This window comes from Rattus norvegicus, chromosome 8 (assembly GCF_021556685.1).
Source record: "Rattus norvegicus strain SHRSP/BbbUtx chromosome 8, alternate assembly SHRSP_T2T, whole genome shotgun sequence".
Classification (NCBI taxonomy): domain Eukaryota; kingdom Metazoa; phylum Chordata; class Mammalia; order Rodentia; family Muridae; genus Rattus; species Rattus norvegicus.
Window position 1 is genome coordinate 118916962 of NC_141541.1, and position 18378 is coordinate 118935339.

General features: G+C 46.4%; 1 protein-coding gene across 51 annotated transcripts in view; it reads left to right on the top strand.

The window, feature by feature from the left end:
• The window catches only part of Lrrfip2 (LRR binding FLII interacting protein 2), a 102704-nt gene extending 84526 nt beyond the window's left edge, over window positions 1-18178 (top strand). For 20 of the 51 annotated variants that reach the window (XM_087561478.1, XM_087561481.1, XM_087561489.1 and 17 more), the window contains 9 exons: window positions 8-100; window positions 2257-2349; window positions 7545-7646; window positions 7871-8003; window positions 9662-9711; window positions 13220-13340; window positions 16073-16152; window positions 17234-17338; window positions 17908-18178. In XM_087561478.1, the coding sequence (XP_087417604.1) occupies window positions 8-100; window positions 2257-2349; window positions 7545-7646; window positions 7871-8003; window positions 9662-9711; window positions 13220-13340; window positions 16073-16152; window positions 17234-17338; window positions 17908-18018 (888 nt within the window). In that variant the 3' untranslated portion in view covers window positions 18019-18178. The remainder of the gene's footprint in view (window positions 1-7; window positions 101-2256; window positions 2350-7544; window positions 7647-7870; window positions 8004-9661; window positions 9712-13219; window positions 13341-16072; window positions 16153-17233; window positions 17339-17907) is intronic. The other 31 variants (XM_087561486.1, XM_087561488.1, XM_087561499.1 and 28 more) reach the window with 2 other exon arrangements.
• Window positions 18179-18378: the final 200 nt, after the last annotated feature.

Genomic DNA, 18378 nt, shown 5'->3' on the forward strand with positions numbered 1-18378 from the left:
ATGACAGGAGTTGGAACGGCAGAAACATATGTGCAGTGTGCTGCAGCATAAGATGGATGAACTGAAAGAGGGCCTTCGGCAGAGGGACGAGCTCATCGAGGTACGTGCTTCAACCGTGGAAAAGCTCGACTTTGAAAAATGACTTGGATAGATGGTGGTGTTTGTTGGGAGACTATTACAGTCCTGTAGGGCAGTGTTCGCAGCTTTCCTAATGTTGGGGCATGATGACCTCCAACCATGACATTATTTCTGATGCTACTTCAGGACTATAATTTTGCTACTGTTGAATAGCAATGTAATTATCTGTGTTTTTGGATTGTCTTAGGTGACCTGTGAACAGGTTGTTTGTCTCCTAAAGGGGTTATGACATACACTTTGAGAACTGCTGCTATAAAGTTTACTTGTGTTAACATTGGCTTTCTCAAATTTTTTTGAAAGTGAAATATAAAGGCAAGCATAGGAAGTGAATGCTTACCAGCTCTATAAAATCCTCCCTTCAAAGGTCGGAGCTTTGGCCAATCTCCTTATTTGTAAGCACTTTTTCCTGAAGGTTATCATAGGAAGTTGGAAAGGGAAGCATTATGGATGGAGTCACATATTCTGTGGATCCTAGTGTGTACCATGCTATAGGACATGATTCTTGAGTGAGAATTTTAACCTTCACTCAGGCTGGTACACTTGAGGTGGCTGAAGAAAAGGAGGGAGTTGTCAAGATCTTTAACTTACACTACCGGGACTCAGGCTCCCGCAGTGGAGGACCGCTGGGCCACAGCACTTCAGCGTCCCTGTGAAAGGAGGGCAGGACACAGCACGTGTTCAAGGCATTCATCCACCGCCCTCCCCCTGTGCTTACGTGATTTGGTTTTTGTTAAGAATTCGTGTGAGAGATAGTAAGTTTCGATTTTTGACATTTGTCACGAATTCCTTGGCAAACAAGCCCAGGGTGCTAGATACAGATTTTGGATGCCTTAGTCTTTTTGTGTTCTCAGTTCCCATCTTTTGATCTGTTGATCATGAACAACTGAACCCGAGTATCACATGTAATGCCTCTAGGTCTCGAGAATTACGATCTGCATAGTCAAGTGGAGAGCGTGTGAGTAGGGGCGATATCGCTGTTCACTGATGGGCAGCACAGAGGGAGACATGGGAAGAGGTCTGGGATAAGCAATTGCAATGGTTGCCTTTTTGTTGCAGTGATGGCTAAACGCAACTTAGGGGAGGAAGAGAGGGTTTATTCATTGTGCGTTTTCAGACACAGTCCATCACTGAGGGAAGTCAGGGCAGGAATGCAAGGCAGGAACCTGACGGCAGGACTGTTTGCTGTTCCACACAGCATCATCTCCAACCAGGGAACTCACTCACAACCCAGGAAGTGCGCCGTGAAGCATGGGGCATGCATGCGGTGTGCTAGCTGGCCAGCTCACTGGCCGAAGCTGACTCCTCATTACAGTGTCCTTATAGAGCCCGGACTGCCTGCCCGCCAGTAGACTGGGCCCCTTCACATCAGTTAGCAGCCAAGACAGTCTCTCACAGATATGCCTACAGACTATAAAGATGATTCTACTCACCTGAGACTTTGCCCCGGGGGATTCTGGACCATGTTAGTGCTAACTAGGACATCATTACTCACCAGAAGACTTGTTTGAGAATGGCGAAGTGTTAAAATACCAACTTTATAAAAACTAATGTTTCTTTTATACTTTATGATATTCTTGATATTTCAGTTTTTGCCAAAAGAAGTCAAAATGATCAGGCTGTTATGTCTGTCCCTTTTTTTTTTTTTTTTTCCAAAAGCTACAGTTTCCTTTCTGGTAAAGGATTATTTGTTCCTAAGCAAACACAAGTTTCCTTCTGCAAATGTAAGTGGCTCCGTTTGGGTAGAAGGGCAGTTATCACAGGATGAGTGCAGGAGTGCGCATAGGAATGAAGACTGGCTGGATGGCTGCCACAGCTCCGTGGTTGGAACAGTTGTTCTGATACTCTTTTGACATTTGCCCTGCACTCTTTTCTTGGGGTGCTTGGGATCAGACCCAGAGCCTGTGCACACACAGCACATGCTTGGCTGCAGCCTGCTGTCCTCCCTCGCTGACTGTTGAGGGTCAGCCAGGAGACAGTGGATGTCCCCGTTCCCTTCTCTGTGGATCATAGACTTCCCCGCTTCTGTTAGAATCCTCCTGCCTTCTTCTGTTTTCCTCCTTCTAACTCCCTTGCTTTTTTTTCTTTCTGCTTTTATTATTTTCTTCCCCTCTTCTTCAGGAGAATCAGCGCCTCCAGCAGAAAGTAGACACCATGACAAAAGAGGTGTTTGACCTTCAGGAGACCCTGCTCTGGAAAGATAAAACAATTGGGGTATGAGAGGAGGCGGGGCTTAGGAGGAGCTCATTCCTGAGGGACAGACCAAGAGAATTTAGCTCAGAGCTTGCCAAAAAGCCATCCTTCTATTGTCACATGCCTACACAGTATGGATAGACAGAGGACAGAGAATAGCCTCCCCAGGGATCCCTGGTAGCGTGCCTAGAGAGGACTCCGCTTTCCAGACTCCATGCTTGTGAAGCCTACAAATAGAAACCTTTAGAAGAAGTGCTCTTCCTTCCCCATAGAATAAGGACCCTTAGCCCACAGCAACCACAGGCATCTAATTCACATTCCGTGGGCAGTTAGATCTGCTTACATTATAAAATAGGGATTGAAAAAGAAGATGGGGGGGTGGAGGGGAGATGTTAGCTTATAAATTGTTGGTGAATAAAATAGGAAGGGATTACAAATCAGTTTTAATTATGGAAATGGATAGGAATGTGGGATCATAGGGCTGCCAAACTGTGACACCAGTCTAATTATAGCCCTGCACGCCCAGTGGGGCCGGGGAGGAAAACCTCCTCACTGCTGTTTGTGTGGTGCTGCGGGTACAAGCCCAGCACGCTGCAGGATGGCAGAATTAGTAACATACCTAGCTCCATAGGCTAGAAACTTAAAGAACATAAGATACTTTTATATAATTTTTTGAAGCTTAAGTTAGCAAGTGTCCAAAATTCCATCAAAACCTAGAAAATCTTCCCAAGGGACATTGCAATTGTGAATTACTTTATTTATAAATGCTTTTCCTTGGGAAAGTGAAGTGATATGTGGGGTTGGTGCACAGAGTAGAGAGAGTGAAGTGATGTGTGGGGTGGGTGCACAGCATGCGGTTTGTAGAGAAAAAGTTTCAAATGCACACAGTGTCCGGGATGGCCATCTCACGGGTCAGGAGGCCCAGGGCTTCTCATTCAGAGGATTTTCTTAGTGTTTTAACCTGATTGCCTTGGAACAGAAGCTGACTAGTTAGAGCAAAACTACACACCCATAAAAGCGCTCACTAAAACAGTCCTTGTTTTCTGACTAAAAAGACATGCCAATGCTGCTGTAGTGGCGCACACCTTCGGTCCTAGCCCTTGGAAGAAGAGGCAGGCAGGATCTCATGAACTCAAGGCTAGCCTGGTCTATATAGCAAGAGCTACATAGCATGACCTGTCTCAAAAAGAAAAGTAGGAGAAAAGAAAGAAACGTACACGCTGGTGTTAAGGTAGACATCACGTTGCTCTTAATTGTCTGAGGCTTTATTGAAACTTTCTATAAGATATAATGAAGTTTTAAAGAGTAAACCTTGACAGGCTGCTGAGATAGCTCAGGGGTTAAAGTGCTGTCTGACAAGTGCGATGCCTTGGCGCTGGTCTGCAGAACCTACCAGAAGGTGGGAGGAAGGAAGATTCCAAAGTGCTCCTCTGACCTCTGGTGTGTGTGTCAGCTCACACAGAATACACACAGTAATAAATGCTTTTTTGAAAAAGTAAATGTTTTTATATTGAGGAAAATTAAGATTCATGTTCAAGTGTAAGAAATGATACCAAGATATCCCTGTGTACCCTTTGCTCACAAGTGCCACATCGTGCAGAGCTGTAGTACAGTTTCACAGCCAGGACATGTCTGGTACAGTGAAGATGGAGCCACTTCCATTTGTCCTTTTTATAGATACCCCTTTACCACTGCCTGCCAGTCCTGAGAGCCACTGTGTAATTTGCCATTTTCAGAACGCTGTAGAAATAGAAACATATGGTGTGTAACATTTTTGGACATAGGCTTTTTCCCCATTCAGCATAACTTGAAGTTTATCCAGTTGTACCAGTAGTTATCCTCCCTTGGCTTTTCTTTACATTGTGCCAATCACAAACAGTGACCATGGGACATGTTGGTGCACACTGGTCCCTCTTCTCAGCTTACGGCCTGTTCCCATTAGCCATGCCACTGCCTCACTCCTGCCACCACCGCTCCACCATGTCTCCAAGTTAACTACTCAGGCTCCTCATCAAGGTGCTCTCATGTAGCCCTTGTCCATGGATGGCATAAGATCCTTACGCTTCATCAGCACTGCAGTTGTGTGTGAGAATTAATGACTCTCTCTCTCTGTCTCTCTGTCTGTCTCTCTCCCCTTCCCTCCTCTCTCCTCCTCTCTCCCTCTCCCCTCTGTGCGTGTGTGTGTGTGTGTGTGTGTGTGTGTGTGTGTGTGTGTGAGAGAGAGAGAGAGAGAGAGAGAATTAATGAATCAACCTCTCTGTCTCTCTGTCTCTCTCTACCCCCTCTCCTCTCTCCTTTTCCCCTCTCCCCTCCCCTCTGTGTGTGTGATCTTACTATGTAGTTCAGGCTGCCTCCCCATTTCCTTCTTAGTGCTGGGGTTCCAGGCTCCTTCACACGTACCCAGCAAATGTTCTTACTGTTGGAGACTGAGTGGTTCCCCATCATGTGTATGAGGTCATCTGTTACTGCCCCTGGGCAGCAGCGCCCACCGTGCCCGCTGTGGACATGCAGTGCAGACATGTCTTGATGCCCTGCTTTCAGTTATTTTGGGAGCATCCCCAAAGTTGGAGCTGCCAAGCCACTTAGTTATTCTACTTAATGTTTTTGAGGACTGGCCGTTCTGCGCTTCCACTTCCCTTGGACAGCGAGCAAGCATGGGCTTCCTCCTTTCCTCAGCAACACTTGTTACTTTCCTGTCTGGAGCTCTTATGTCATCTGCTCTCACAGTCCTAGGAATGGAACCTAGGCATTCACTCCTCTACTACTGAGCTGTATCTCTAGATGTGGATTTTTAATTTTATTATTATTATTTTTTTTGATACAGAGTCTGTGTAGACCAGGCAGAGTCCAGATGTCTCGCTTCCTTTTCATTTGCTTCAGCACCCAGAGCACCACTCATCTGTAGCTTCATGTGCAAGAATAAAATGTAATAACTTAACCAGCAAACAGGCCAGCAGGTCCCAGGTGACATCAGTCCTCTCTGCACCGGCCGCCTGCAGGTCTCACAGGCTCCCACCCAGACTAGAAGAGTACACATGAGAGGCCTCTGAGCTCTTGGCCAACCCGACCACAGTTAATTGTCATTTTCAATAAGTACAGCTATTTGACCGGCTGCATCGACTACAGCCCGGTCCACGTCTCTGGTTGACTTTTTGTTGCTAAAATTAGATGTTAGCTCTTTGACAAAGAATTGTGTAGATCTCTGCAAAGATGAGCTCTGTCCTCGGATCCTGCAGGCACAGGGCGGTGGGCATGCGGTCAGGCAAGTTCTAGAACAAACGCATCTGACCCAATTAGAAGGTGTTTCAGTAGCTTTCAAGTTTTGTGGTGAAACGAACAAATATACAGGATATATTTTATTTTCCTATCAGTAATTATGGGAAGAGGAAAATCTAAAATCTAACAGGAAAATAAAACCCAGTACTGTAATTGTGGAAGGAGGTACAAAAGCCCCGTGCTGGTGTTGCTGAGATTTTTGGGATTGGTCTGTTCCTGAGGTCTTGTGTTCGGTGTTGTTATTGATGAATGCATTATGGGAGTGACTGCCTCCTTGGCTACTTCACGATGACAGCGCAATTGCATGCTGTGCTTTTGTGACACACATCTAACCTGTGGCAAGGTGACTGCTGTGCCTATAACACACATGTAACCCACACGGTTCACACAGGGAGTGTTCCTGTGCCTGTTCTAATGTTCCATTGGTCGTTAAGGGTGTTAACAGCAGCGGCAAGTGTTAAAGGCTTGAGAATCTAGAGTCTCAGGTCACTCTACAGCTACCTGCAGATAGAGCAGATGTGTAAATTTCCACCATTTATGGGAAGAGTTAGAGTCTGCAGTGTGAAAAGGAAGGAAGGGCTTGTCTGAGGGACGATTCCCCAGCATCATGCGGGATGAACGTGAAAGAAGAAAATGCAGCCTCTCTAGGCTGTGCTATAAAACCATATGCGAGGGCTTTAGAACCAGAGGGAACTGCATTCATCTTCTCCCCTTGGAGGCTACTATAACTTTGGGCAGGGAGATGAGCAGTGATCACAGAGGGCAGAAAGGCGGAGTATCACCACTAGGCCATGCTACCCACTGCCACAGTCAGTGCGGCGCAGTGCTGGTGCTCAGACTAGCACTGTGGGGGCTTTTTATAAATTATTCAGTCAGAGCCAGGCATGTTGATTGACACATGCCTGTTATCCCACTGTGGGTAGAGACACTGGAGGCCCAGGGTTACATAGCAAGTTCAAGGCCAGCCTAGGCAGTATGAGACCTTCTGTTCAGCTACAAGAACCAGGAAACACCTCCTAGCCACCAGTAACTAAGCGGTTGACCACTTTTGGCCTGGTGATGAGATAAAACATGGAATGCATGGAAAAATAGGCATTAGAAGGGATTTTAGAAACAGTGCTCCCGCCAGGCTCTGCACTCTTTCTTTCTCATCCTGGTGTTTGAGCGCAGTTCAGAGCTGCCTGCCCTTCTGCCTTTCCCAGACTCTGTAACTGTAACTCGCCAAGTGCAAGCAGTAAGGCCAGTGTGCCTCCGAGGTGGCTGCTGCTGCTAGGCTTCTGTTTGTCAGATGTGCTGGATAGATCACTGTCAGGTCCCCAAGGCCAAATCCGAAGCCCCTGACCTCTTATCCACCTGGGCCAGTGTTCATTTTGTGTTTTGTTTTTCTCATTTTATCAGTGCATCAGGAAACAAGGAATCATGCCTGTGTATAACTAAGATAACATAAGCAGGTTGTGGGACTCCCTTTGGAGATGAGCTGTCTTGGGTCACGTGACACCTGAGTACTTTGCTCTAACACTTGGAGAACAAGCCGACAGCCAGTATTTAAAATAATTTATCCAGACTCACCTTTCTTCCCAAACTAATTTCATTTTACAAATCAGGCATATTCTTAATTAAATTTCTCTTGTTTAGCATGAAGGAAATGTGTTGTGTGTTTTTTGTTGTTTACCAAATGATAACATACTGAGGAAGTCAGGCAGGACATTTTTGCGTGTAAAGATGGTCTTCATGTGATGAGCAGGTCTTGCCAAGATCGTGCATGCGCTCCTCTTTTTAAACTCTTCCGCAGCTGTGCACACAGGCTGTTCCCACTGCCTGCCTGCTGTTTTCATGCTTCTAACCTCCTGCTTGTAGGCCTTCCTGCTTATTGGATTAGTCACCTTTCTCTTGCTCTTTTTCTATGCTGTTTTTGCCCTTGCTACCCTGCCTAAAACCAGGCCCTAGAGAAACAGAAAGAACACATTGCCTGCCTCAGGAATGAGCGAGATGTGCTCAGAGAGGAGCTGGCTGACCTGCAGCAGACGGTGAAGACAGCAGAGGTATGTCAGCCTGGACCTTCTTCCTCCTCTGGCCTTATTTCTTTTCTCACCATAAACCACAGCCTTGGTTTGATGGTTGGCTGAGCTGCTCCTCCACAGAGGTATACACATAACTCATTCTCGCTTTTACCTCGGCAAACAAACATTGCTGCAGAGATGCCGCGAGAGACCTTAGTCTCTGTGTGGGTTATCATTTGTGATACCACGTTTTTTCTTCTCCACAGAAGCACGGCTTAGTTATAATCCCAGAGAGTACTCCCAATGGCGACGTCAATCATGAGCCTGTGGTTGGAGCCATTACTGCTGTGTCTCAGGAAGCTGCTCAGGTCTTGGAGTCAGCAGGAGAAGGGCCACTAGGTGAGACACACTTGCTATTTAGTCTTGGAGTCAGCAGGAGAAGGGCCACTAGGTGAGACACACTTGCTATTTAGTCTTGGAGTCAGCAGGAGAAGGGCCACTAGGTGAGACACACTTGCTATTTAGTCTTGGTCGATATCCGACTTCCATCTGGGGTCAGGGTGGGTGCCAAGGAGGAATCTGGACACGTTGTCTTTAGACATTCTAGATCTTGGGAACCCTGCAGTGAGAGAAACCCTCATGAGAGAAACACTGCAGGTTCATACACATCTCCTTGTACTTAAGACAGACTCTGTGCAGACCCCGTGTGCTCATCCTGTGGGTGGTTCAGGGCTGGGCTGCCAGGGCCTCCCAGCACGTGCTTAGCCTCTGCCTGACCCACGTGGACTGAGTCTAAGCTTATCCTGGGACCCTGCAGCTCTGTGCACCACTTTTCATAACGAGAGATTGATAATGGGAAGACCAGACTGAAGTGGGACTTCCTGCTGTGAGCAACCCCGGAGGGTGGGATGGAAGCTACAAAGGCCCCCAACTTAAATGTTGCCTGCGATAAATCTCACACTAGGGGAAGAAAAACAGCACAGACAGACACTGTGTGTCATCAGTTTATATTTTCTCCTTTACCTTGCTTTTGTGTGTACAGTTTTCTTAAGGGATTGTGAGGCACTCTTAAGAACAACATAGGCTGACATACTTTAAAGTTAGTAGGCAAACTGTCTCAGGTAGAATTCTAGAAATACAATTAATTGTTGGTCACTTTGATAAAGGATGCTGGTGAGCCGGAGGGAAGATCCCGCAGGCATGGTTACCTTTGTCATTTAACATGATGTTGTCATTTATAAAGCCCACACTTAAAAACCACTCAAATTCAAAACAAAACAAAACAAAAACCTTTTTAGTCAGTTTACTGTTTTGTTGTTCCCATTCATACTGTTTACAGCCCGATACTGTATAGAGCTGAAGACCACAATGGGCCAGCCCTCCATTGGGTACTGGAACTGACGCCAACCTTATTTATTATGGGTTCGTTGGCCAGCTGTGAACGGCTGCTTTAGCTGAACTAGTGGTGTTGCCTCAGCATATGGGGCCTGTTCCTGTCCAGGAAGAAGCTACCCTGGGCATCTGCCCCAGGCTGGAGCCCAGGTTCTGTGTGCTTGATTTTCTTGTGTTTCTTAGTGAGTTAACCATGGGTTTAAACATCCACTCCAGGTTTTCTGATCCACCAGGCTCTTTGTTTCTCCTTGAGGTCTAGAGTTCCTCACTCACCTGCTCCCACTTAGCCATTAGCTCACTGGTACCTTACTCCACAGTCCTGGGTCCCACTCTTGCTTCATGGTCCTATCGAGAGTGGGACCCTCTGAAGACAACTGGGAAAAGCTTGCACAGTTTTGCAGCAGCAGCAGCAACAACAACAACAACAACAACAACATCAACAAAACCTGGTTCCTCTGGACCCCAGTTTATCTCTAGGCAGGAAGTCAGTGCTCTGGGAACAGATATTTTATTTGATAATTGGAACTTTCACTGGCTGGGAGCATGAATATTCGTTCTGTTGCAATGAAAGCCTTTGTGTCTTTTCATGTTCAGAGTGTAAATAATGTAATTTATTAGATGTTGGCTACTGTGAGCACCTTTACCAGTTCAATTCACTGTTCCAGATGTGAGGCTGCGGAAGCTTGCTGAGGAAAAGGACGAGCTCCTGTCACAGGTAGGATGTCCACTCATCCGCAACTATTGGTTTATGTAAGACAGGCAATCAAATGCTCATACGTTAGAACCGCTCACTAGAAATTAGAAATAGCTGGGTATAGTAGTGGGACATGTCTTTAATCTCAGCACTCCGAAGGCAGAGGCAGGTGGATCTCGGTGTGTTCAAGGGTAGCCTGGTCTACATAGTGAGTTCCAGGACAGTCAGAACTGTAGTAAGATTCTGTCTTGAAAACAAACACATAACAAACTGAAAAAAAAAAAGGTTAGAAATATATTTCTACCTTTGCTACTCAAGTGACATTTAAAGGAGGAAAAGCTAATTCATGTTTGTGTCTCAAAAAGAATGTGCAGGATGCATACAAAGCCTGCCCAGCCTTCCACCCTGCTTCAGCCTCCCTCAGTGTGGTCACTGACGGAATGATGCTGTTCTTAAAGGATCACCTATTGACATTCCTCTGTGGAAGGCAAGCCTCTGTCATACATGTGCAGCTCCTGTTCCTGTAGCCTCTTAAAGGCCAGTCTGTGCGCATCTTCAGAACTCTGAATGGTGGCTCCACAGGCAGCCACCCTATATTTGAGCTGGCTTCTCTTCTCGTGCAGTCTGCCTACTTTCTTGTGTTTATTACAAAGTTAGCTTGTAGTTTAAGCCCACTTAGGGTTTTTCTGATACACGCCAGGGTTCCAGCTTGAGCTTCTCTGACTTAACCCATCCTGGACCTTAGAGGCTGCTTCACTCCTGGTGTGGTCTCCCTTCAGGAGACTCATGTCTGTGCTGTGGGTGGGTGCTCTTTTCTCAGTCTTCCCACCTTCCTCTTTCCTTCACTCTTTTGTTGGTGTGTATTCCAGTGGTTTCCTCAGAAAGACCACATGCACTGTTAAAAATTCCCATAACCTCAAAGGCCTAGGCCTGTGAGCTGGCTCAGTAAGTAAAGTACATGTTGTGCAAGCCAGATCACCGAGTATAGTGCCTAAAACCCACGGAAGACAGAAGGTGAGAACCGACTCCACAGAGATGTTTTCTGCCTTTTGTATGTACGTGTGTGTGTGTGTGTGTGTGTGTGTGCGTGTGTGTGCGTGTGTGTGCGTGTGTGCATGTGTGTGCGTGTGCGCACCCATGTGCGCACTTTGAGATTTGATCTCTCATAGGTCATGTTTTTGCTTTCCCCTTCTGTCCTTTTATCTTTTGCTCTAGTATCTTAAAATCTCAGTTGATGTGTTCAGTAATTTCAAGCATCATAGTAGCCCTTGTAGATTCTAGAAACTCCTAGTTCTGAGTTTGAAAAACTTGAGTGACTTTATTTGCTTTTCCCTTGACTCCTATTCAGTCAGTAAAGGAATGAATGGTGAGTGCTACTCTAGGGTTTAATATATTATTTATGGTATGTGGGAAATGTAGATGAACAGATTGTTGTGGGTCTATCTGAAAAATTCATGCCCTGGAAGGCCTTAGTAGAAGAGGTCAAACAATAGAATTTAGAAGCTGTGGGGTTGGGGATTTAGCTCAGTGGTAGAGCGCTTGCCTAGGAAGCGCAAGGCCCTGGGTTCGGTCCCTAGCTCCGGAAAAAAAAAAGAAAAAAAAATTTAGAAGCTGTGTTTGTATCTGAAAAGTTTCTGTGAACACATTTGTTATGTATTTCTCTAGCTGTTTAATATAGGCATGTAGTCAAGAAAGAGTTAGACTTAACCAGGGCAAAGGATGTGGTGGATATCTAAGACCATGGTGGTCATGTTGGACCTATAAGTTACGCTGGATGGCCAGTGTTGAGAGGACCTCTAAGTAGAGATCAGGTATAGTTGAAAGAAGATAGGGTTGGGGATTTAGCTCAGTGGTAGAGCGCTGGCCCTGGGTTTGGTCCTCAGCTCCGGGGGGAGGAGGGGGGAAGAAGATAGATAATGACTGGAAGTGAATATGGCTGAGGATGTTAGGGTTCGGCTTAGAGAAAATGAACTGGAAGATGAGCAGTCATAGGAACTAAATAGTCTAGGGAGTATGGCTGTCTATTGAAGTCAGTTGTATGACCAAGGGAAAGAGAGATGGCAGGATCCTTGAAGGGCGGGCATTCAGAAACTGGGGTGCATTATGGGAGCATGCCACTATTCTGGGTGTACATTGGAATCCCAAAGTCTTAAGATGGCAGTAATTTGGGAGTGCAAGTCAGGAGCTAACATGACAGCACAGCACACCAGTAAAGGTGTACTTTAGGGACTTCGATACCAGTTAGATACAGATGAGGTTAAGAACAGACTTCGGGGAGTGAGTCTAGGCTAGACCCGCAACAGCAAGGGAAGCCTGAGAGCACTGCTGCATTTCCAGGCTGAGGTAGGAGGCTGTGAAGACATAAGTAGCAGCACTTAGTGGGGCTACAGGAATGGCAGGACTCTGAGAGTTCTGAGGTGAGAGGTGTACTGTGAGATTAGGCTGCGGCAGGAGCAGAGCCTTTGAGATGAGTGCTGAAGAAGAGGGGGATGCCCCTTTTAAGGTGTGATAGAAATGGTGGGATGATAACCAGACTCTCTCAAGGCAACCCCATGTGTGCACAAAGGGAGGAGGTGCCTGGGAGGCCTGCCCTTCCCACTGGGCAGCGGCAAAGCTAGCGCTCAGCCCCCGTTTCATCCCTGGCAGCAGAGTTGAGGCCACCGGGGTTAGCCAGCCACTGTGCTTCCAATTATTTAAAGGCCTCAAAAAACTACAAACGTCCTAACTGCCCATGAAAATTCTTACTTTAATGAGACTAAGAGAAAACTATTCAAAAGATGTACTTTTGTGCAAACGCACACAAGTAATGAAGACTAGAAGTCTTTTGGGGACACTGTTTCTGAGGCTCATTTTCTGTTTATACCAAATGCCAAGGACCCAGTTTGTCTCATAGACAAAATAGTGCTTGAATGATCTGTTTGCTTTGCTACTATAAGAAGGATCTGCCTTGTTTCTGATATGGCCACTGGCCTTTATTTAAGAGAATTGGAGTTGGTGTGCAAGCATGTGGCCTGGATTTGAATTCCAAGAGGCAGCCACTGTAGCCTGTTTTGTAATCCCAGGAAGGCAGGCACAGAAGGTTCGCTGGAGCTTGGTGGCTAGCCAGCCTAGCTAAATCGACTCGCTCCAGGTTTGCTGAGAGATCCTAGTCTCAAAATAACATGCGGAACAATTGAGAAAGGCATCTGATGGGGACCTCTGGCCTTCAAGTATGCAAACATATATGTATCCACACATACAATCTCAAGACCTGGCCACACAGGTCTAAATCCCAACTACTTGGGAGGCTGAGGAAAGAGAATCCCAAGTTCAGGGTCTTCTTGGGCTGCAGAGTGAATGCAAAGCCAGCCTGGGCAACTTAGTGAGATCTTATTTCAAAGTAAACCAGAGGGCTGTGGCTCTAACTCCATGTTAGTGTTTGCTTAGCATGCCTGAGGCCCCTGGACTTCACCCCAGTATCACCGAAGAAAGAGATAAAAGAAACCCAGACAGCCACAGATCTCTCTGGTAACTTTTACTTCCGTTTCAGATTAGAAAACTGAAGCTCCAGTTAGAGGAAGAACGGCAGAAGTGTTCCAGGAATGATGGCATGTCCGGGGACCTGGCAGGGCTGCAGAACGGCTCCGACTTGCAGTTCATCGAGATGCAGAGTAGGTACCAGGCCCAGGCCAGTCTGCACTGGTGTGCAGCAGCTATCCCTGGAATAGTCAGGTATTGGCTGCTGGAGCCCAGGGGAGTGGTTTTGGTCACCTAGGAGCTAAATAAGGGTTATGTTCACCTATGACCCAGGGATGGCATGGACCAGTCACTGCTTGCATATGATTTCTGACTTCCCGTGTGGAACCTTCTTCCATTTAAGCTTTTGCTTTAGAATTCATCTTGGAAAGTTGAAGATTTAAGATCAGCTTATATTAATGTTGAGTTGTTGCTGAAATTTCCTAGTTTTTAACAAAAATTCATCTTTACGTGAAAGTAAAAACAAGACTACACAGAGGATGGCCCTATTGGGCACCAATGGGAGAAGTCCTTGGTTCTGCCAAGGCTGGACCCCCCCCAGTGCATGTAGGGGGGAATGTTGGGGGTGGGTAGGAAGGGGGTGGTTAGGGAGGGAGATGGGATGGGGGCTTATGGCCAGGAAACGGGGAAAGGGAATAACATTTGAAATGTAAATAAAAAATATCCAATAAAAAAATACCAAGGTGGGGCTGGGGATTTAGCTCAGTGGTAGAGCGCTTACCTAGGAAGCGCAAGGCCCTGGGTTCGGTCCCCAGCTCCAAAAAAAAAAGAACCAAAAAAAAAAAAAATACCAAGGTTACAAAATATAGTTTGTTACCCAAGTTATACTTCCTTTTCCTTTCTATTTTTAGCTCCAAATTATTGGTTTGGGACAGAGTCCTTTTACATAGTTCTAGCTGGCCTGAAATCACTATGTAGATCAGGTTGAACTAGAATTCAGAGATCTGCCTGCCTTTACCTCTCAAGTGCTGGGATTAAAGGTGTGTGCCACCATACTTGACCCATATTTTTCTATGCATTGATGTTTTACCTGATGTATGTCTGTGTGAGGGTGCCAGATCCTTTGATATTGGAGTTTCAGTTGTGAGCTGCCACGTGGGTGTTGGGAATTGAACCAGGGTCCTCTTGAAGAGCATCTCTGAGTCTGTTCTTTTCAGTTGTCCTCTGTATTCACACTAAAGCCATAGTAGCGTTGTCCTGGCATCCTTTTTTTTTTTTTTTTCTTTTTTTGGAGCTGGGGACCGAACCCAGGGCCTTGTGCTTGCTAGGCAAGCGCTCTACCACTGAGCTAAATCCCCAACCTGGCATCCATTTTTATTACAGTTCCCCCATTGGTAGTGATATGTAACTTACAATAGGGGCTCTCACTTTTCTAATTTGTAGTGGCTTTTCTGATAATGGGCTTTAAAACTGTGGCTAACAGTTTTGGACTTAGGCTGAATGAAGGAGTTTGGGGGTTTGAAGCTTATTAGTAACTTCTGTGGTCAGTATCACTTCCTCTTTCAGACCTCAGGTCCCTCATAGTCCTCAATGAGTAGTTTGTGGAGTGACAGGAATGTGACAGGATGTGGGAAGGCCAGTACGAAGCTCAGTGATGGGGCTGACCAGCACAGGGGATGTCGGCAGCCCCACAGGGCACAAGCAGGTTTTGGAAGATTGCTAAAGCAGCAAACTCAAAAGGAACCAAGTTGGAATGGAACAGGCGAGTGTTTGTGATTGCTTCCTAGAACCAAGTAACTGTTATTGGGCTTTGAAGGTGAAAGTTAAATGACCTGAGACACTCACGGCCTGGAAGCCAGGGCTGGCTACTGAAGAAGGAACGAGTGGCTGCTGGCTCTCAACTGCAGCTTGGTCTGTAGAATGAGTAGGGTTTCAAACGCACACACATGAAATGAGGAGACTTGTACACGGAAGGAATCCGTGTTTGAAGGTGATAAAGAAGCTAAGTTGCACACTTGGATAATGGGTTATTAGAGATAAGAACGTAAAAACAGGACTATAACTTCCATTGTAGAGCTCCTGATGGAACGTTCTCTCCTCTCCCAGAGGTAGCCTTGGAGATAGCTGCTTTATCTGTTTTTGAGATAGTCTCATTGTGCAGCCCAGGCTGGCCGCAAACCCATGGTCCTGTTTTGGCCTCCCCCGTGCTGGGATTTGAGATACAGGTAGGCGCTATCTCCTGTGGTTCCTGTTGCTCTGAAGGAACAGCAACTGTCCAACAGCAGAACTGCGTGCACCGAACACCGCATGGCAGGCTGCTATTGCTCATGTGGAAACAGACATCCCTCGGGATGTTTGCATTATTTCCTTTGGTGGGTTAGATAGGACGTATGTTCCATAAACTTTGCAGCTACCTAATCATGGAGATGGGTGCGTCTTACTGAGGATGGTGAAGCCTTGAGTCGGAGCGGGTAGGAGAACAGAAACACCGCCTGGGAGCTGGTTCAAAGAAGCAGGGAGCCCAGAGGCTGCAGGGGGCATTGCCACCCTGTGAGCTTTCTTTCTCAAAGGTCCGTTTACAAGAGCTATGGTTCTCAACCTTCCTAATGCTATAACCCTTTAATACAGTTCCTCATATTGTGGTGACCTCCCAACTATAAAATTATTTCATTGCGATTTCATAAGTGTAACTTTGTTCCTGTTATGAACTGTAATGTAAATATCTGATATGCAGGGTATCTGATATGTGACTCCCAGAGGGGTCAGACACAGGCCTGGAGGGAAGGACTCTGCCTCTGACTCGTGCTGTCCGGGTCCTGAGAGCAGAGGTGTAGGGGTTTCTTGCAGAGCCTGGGCTGCACGTCGTCTGCTCCTTACAGCTTCGTCTCTGGACACGAGTGTCACTCATTGTCATCTTCTGTTTTAGGAGACGCCAATAGACAAATTAGTGAATACAAATTCAAGCTTTCGAAAGCAGAACAAGACATAGCTACCTTGGAACAAAGTGTAAGTAGTTTGGGATGCACCCAATGGTTTAAAGGCCATCAAATGGCTCTCGGCCTCTTGCAGCAAAGTGCCTAGACCTTTGAGTTTCTGTGGGTAGCTTTGGCAGCTAGACCTTTGGGAAGCTCCATGTTACAGTTGAAAAACACAGAGAACACCCGGTGGGGTAATCCAGCTTTGCCTTTGTTCTAAAGACAAAGGACTGAGCCATTAACTTGCTGCTAAATCTAAAGGCCTCAGTTTGATCCCCAAGATACACATGGCAGGAGACAACTGGGTCCCCATGTTCTCTTCTTAATCCTGTCCTAGTTAGGGTTTCTATTGCTGTGATGAAACACCATGACCAAAGCAGCTTGGGAGTGAAGGGTGGGTTCACACAGCCCATCATCAAACGCACTGAAGGCAGGGACTCAAGCAGGGCAGGGACCTGGAGGTGGGAGCCAGTGCAGAGGCCATGGGAGGGCTCTTGGTTTCTGCTTCTGGCTTGTTTGGTCTGCCTTCTTATAGACCCTAGCACCACCAGCCCAGGGATGGCAACACCAACCTGCTGGGCCCTCCCCCATCAATCATTAATTATGAAAATAAACTACAGACTTGCCTGCAGTTCAGTCTTATGGAAGCATTTTCTCAATTGAAGTTCTCTCTTCTTTACATTGACACAAAGTAAGCGTAGCCCTCTTGTGCTCACAGTAAATAAATATACGTATTGATTAAAAAACACAGTACTTTGCAACTGTCATTGGTTTTTGTAGATATTTCTATAGAGGATTTTTTTTTTTTTTTTGGTTCTTTTTTTCGGAGCTGGGGACCGAACCCAGGGCCTTGCGCTTCCTAGGTAAGCGCTCTACCACTGAGCTAAATCCCCAGCCCCTCTATAGAGGATTTAAAAACAGTTCCTGTTAAGAAAAGGGAATCCTTTCATATACATTTCATAAGCTAAAGACTTAACATGGGAAATGGCCCTATAGTAAATGACTCGGCAGAGGTCCTCTTGGGGTCCATGGCTGCCCAGTGACACTGCATTTCCATCCTGGCTGCCGAGCAGTGGCGGCAAACCCTATAGGCCTGTGTGCTGTATTTACAGATCAGCCGGCTTGAGGGGCAGGTGCTGAGGTACAAGACTGCCGCTGAGAACGCTGAGAAGATTGAAGACGAGCTGAAAGCAGAGAAGAGGAAGCTACAGCGAGAGGTACTGTGTTAACATGCTACTTGGAGAACACATTCCTAAAAAGATAAATTCTGTGGAAAAATTTTACATCCTTTAAGAAATCTGACTTTGGTCAAGCATGGTGGTGCATGCCTTTAATTCCAGCACTCAGGATGCAGAAGAGCAGACCTAGCTCTGTTAGTTTGCAGGCAGCCTGGTCTACATAGTGAGATCCTTGTCTCTAAATAACCAAATCCAGGAAGACCTGGTAAATACATCATGGGCTGCTTGCCCCATGGAAGCTTTGGACCTGCACAGTGGCTGCCACTGACTTTTTTTGTAAAGCAGCAAATAAAAATGTATTTTGGGTTTTATTTCAGATGGTATCAGGTTTTACAGCTTGGACACATCGTGTGTTTGGTTTAAACAATTTTCAGCACATTGCTTAAGCCTCTAGCTATCGGGAGGAAGGGGGCAGCTGTCTGGGGACTCCATCCATGGCTGTCACTATTAGCAGCACCCCCGTTTCCCAGAAGTGGAAAAGGTTGCTGGCTTTCTTCTGGGGAGAAGTGGGGAGTTTCACATAAAGTGACTGTGCCCTTTGTCTCCAGCTACGGACAGCACAGGACAAGATCGAGGAGATGGAGATGACCAACAGCCACCTGGCAAAGCGGCTAGAGAAGATGAAGGCCAACAGGACAGCCCTTCTAGCCCAGCAGTAGGAGGCAGCCCCTCCACCTGGGTGCTGCTCTGAGGGCTTTGCTGGGAGATACTGACTCTTGTACATTGACACAGCCCCTTCCAGTACTGTTTTGAGTCTTGTCATTAAACAGCCACCTTTGTATTTTATAATTTATGAGAATGAAGCAGGTTTAATCGTTATGGATTTGGATTTTGTTTGTAGTTCACTTCTACAGTGAGAGCTAGTCTGTGCTGTTTTTATTTTCAACATTCTAGAATCACGTTTTCTCGCCATCTTCTTCCAGCTGCCTCCCTGACTAGGCACTTGGGCGGCCTTGCCGTGGGTTCTGGAGGATGGCCATCTGAGCGCTGAGACACTTGGAGACCTCAAAAGCACAAGT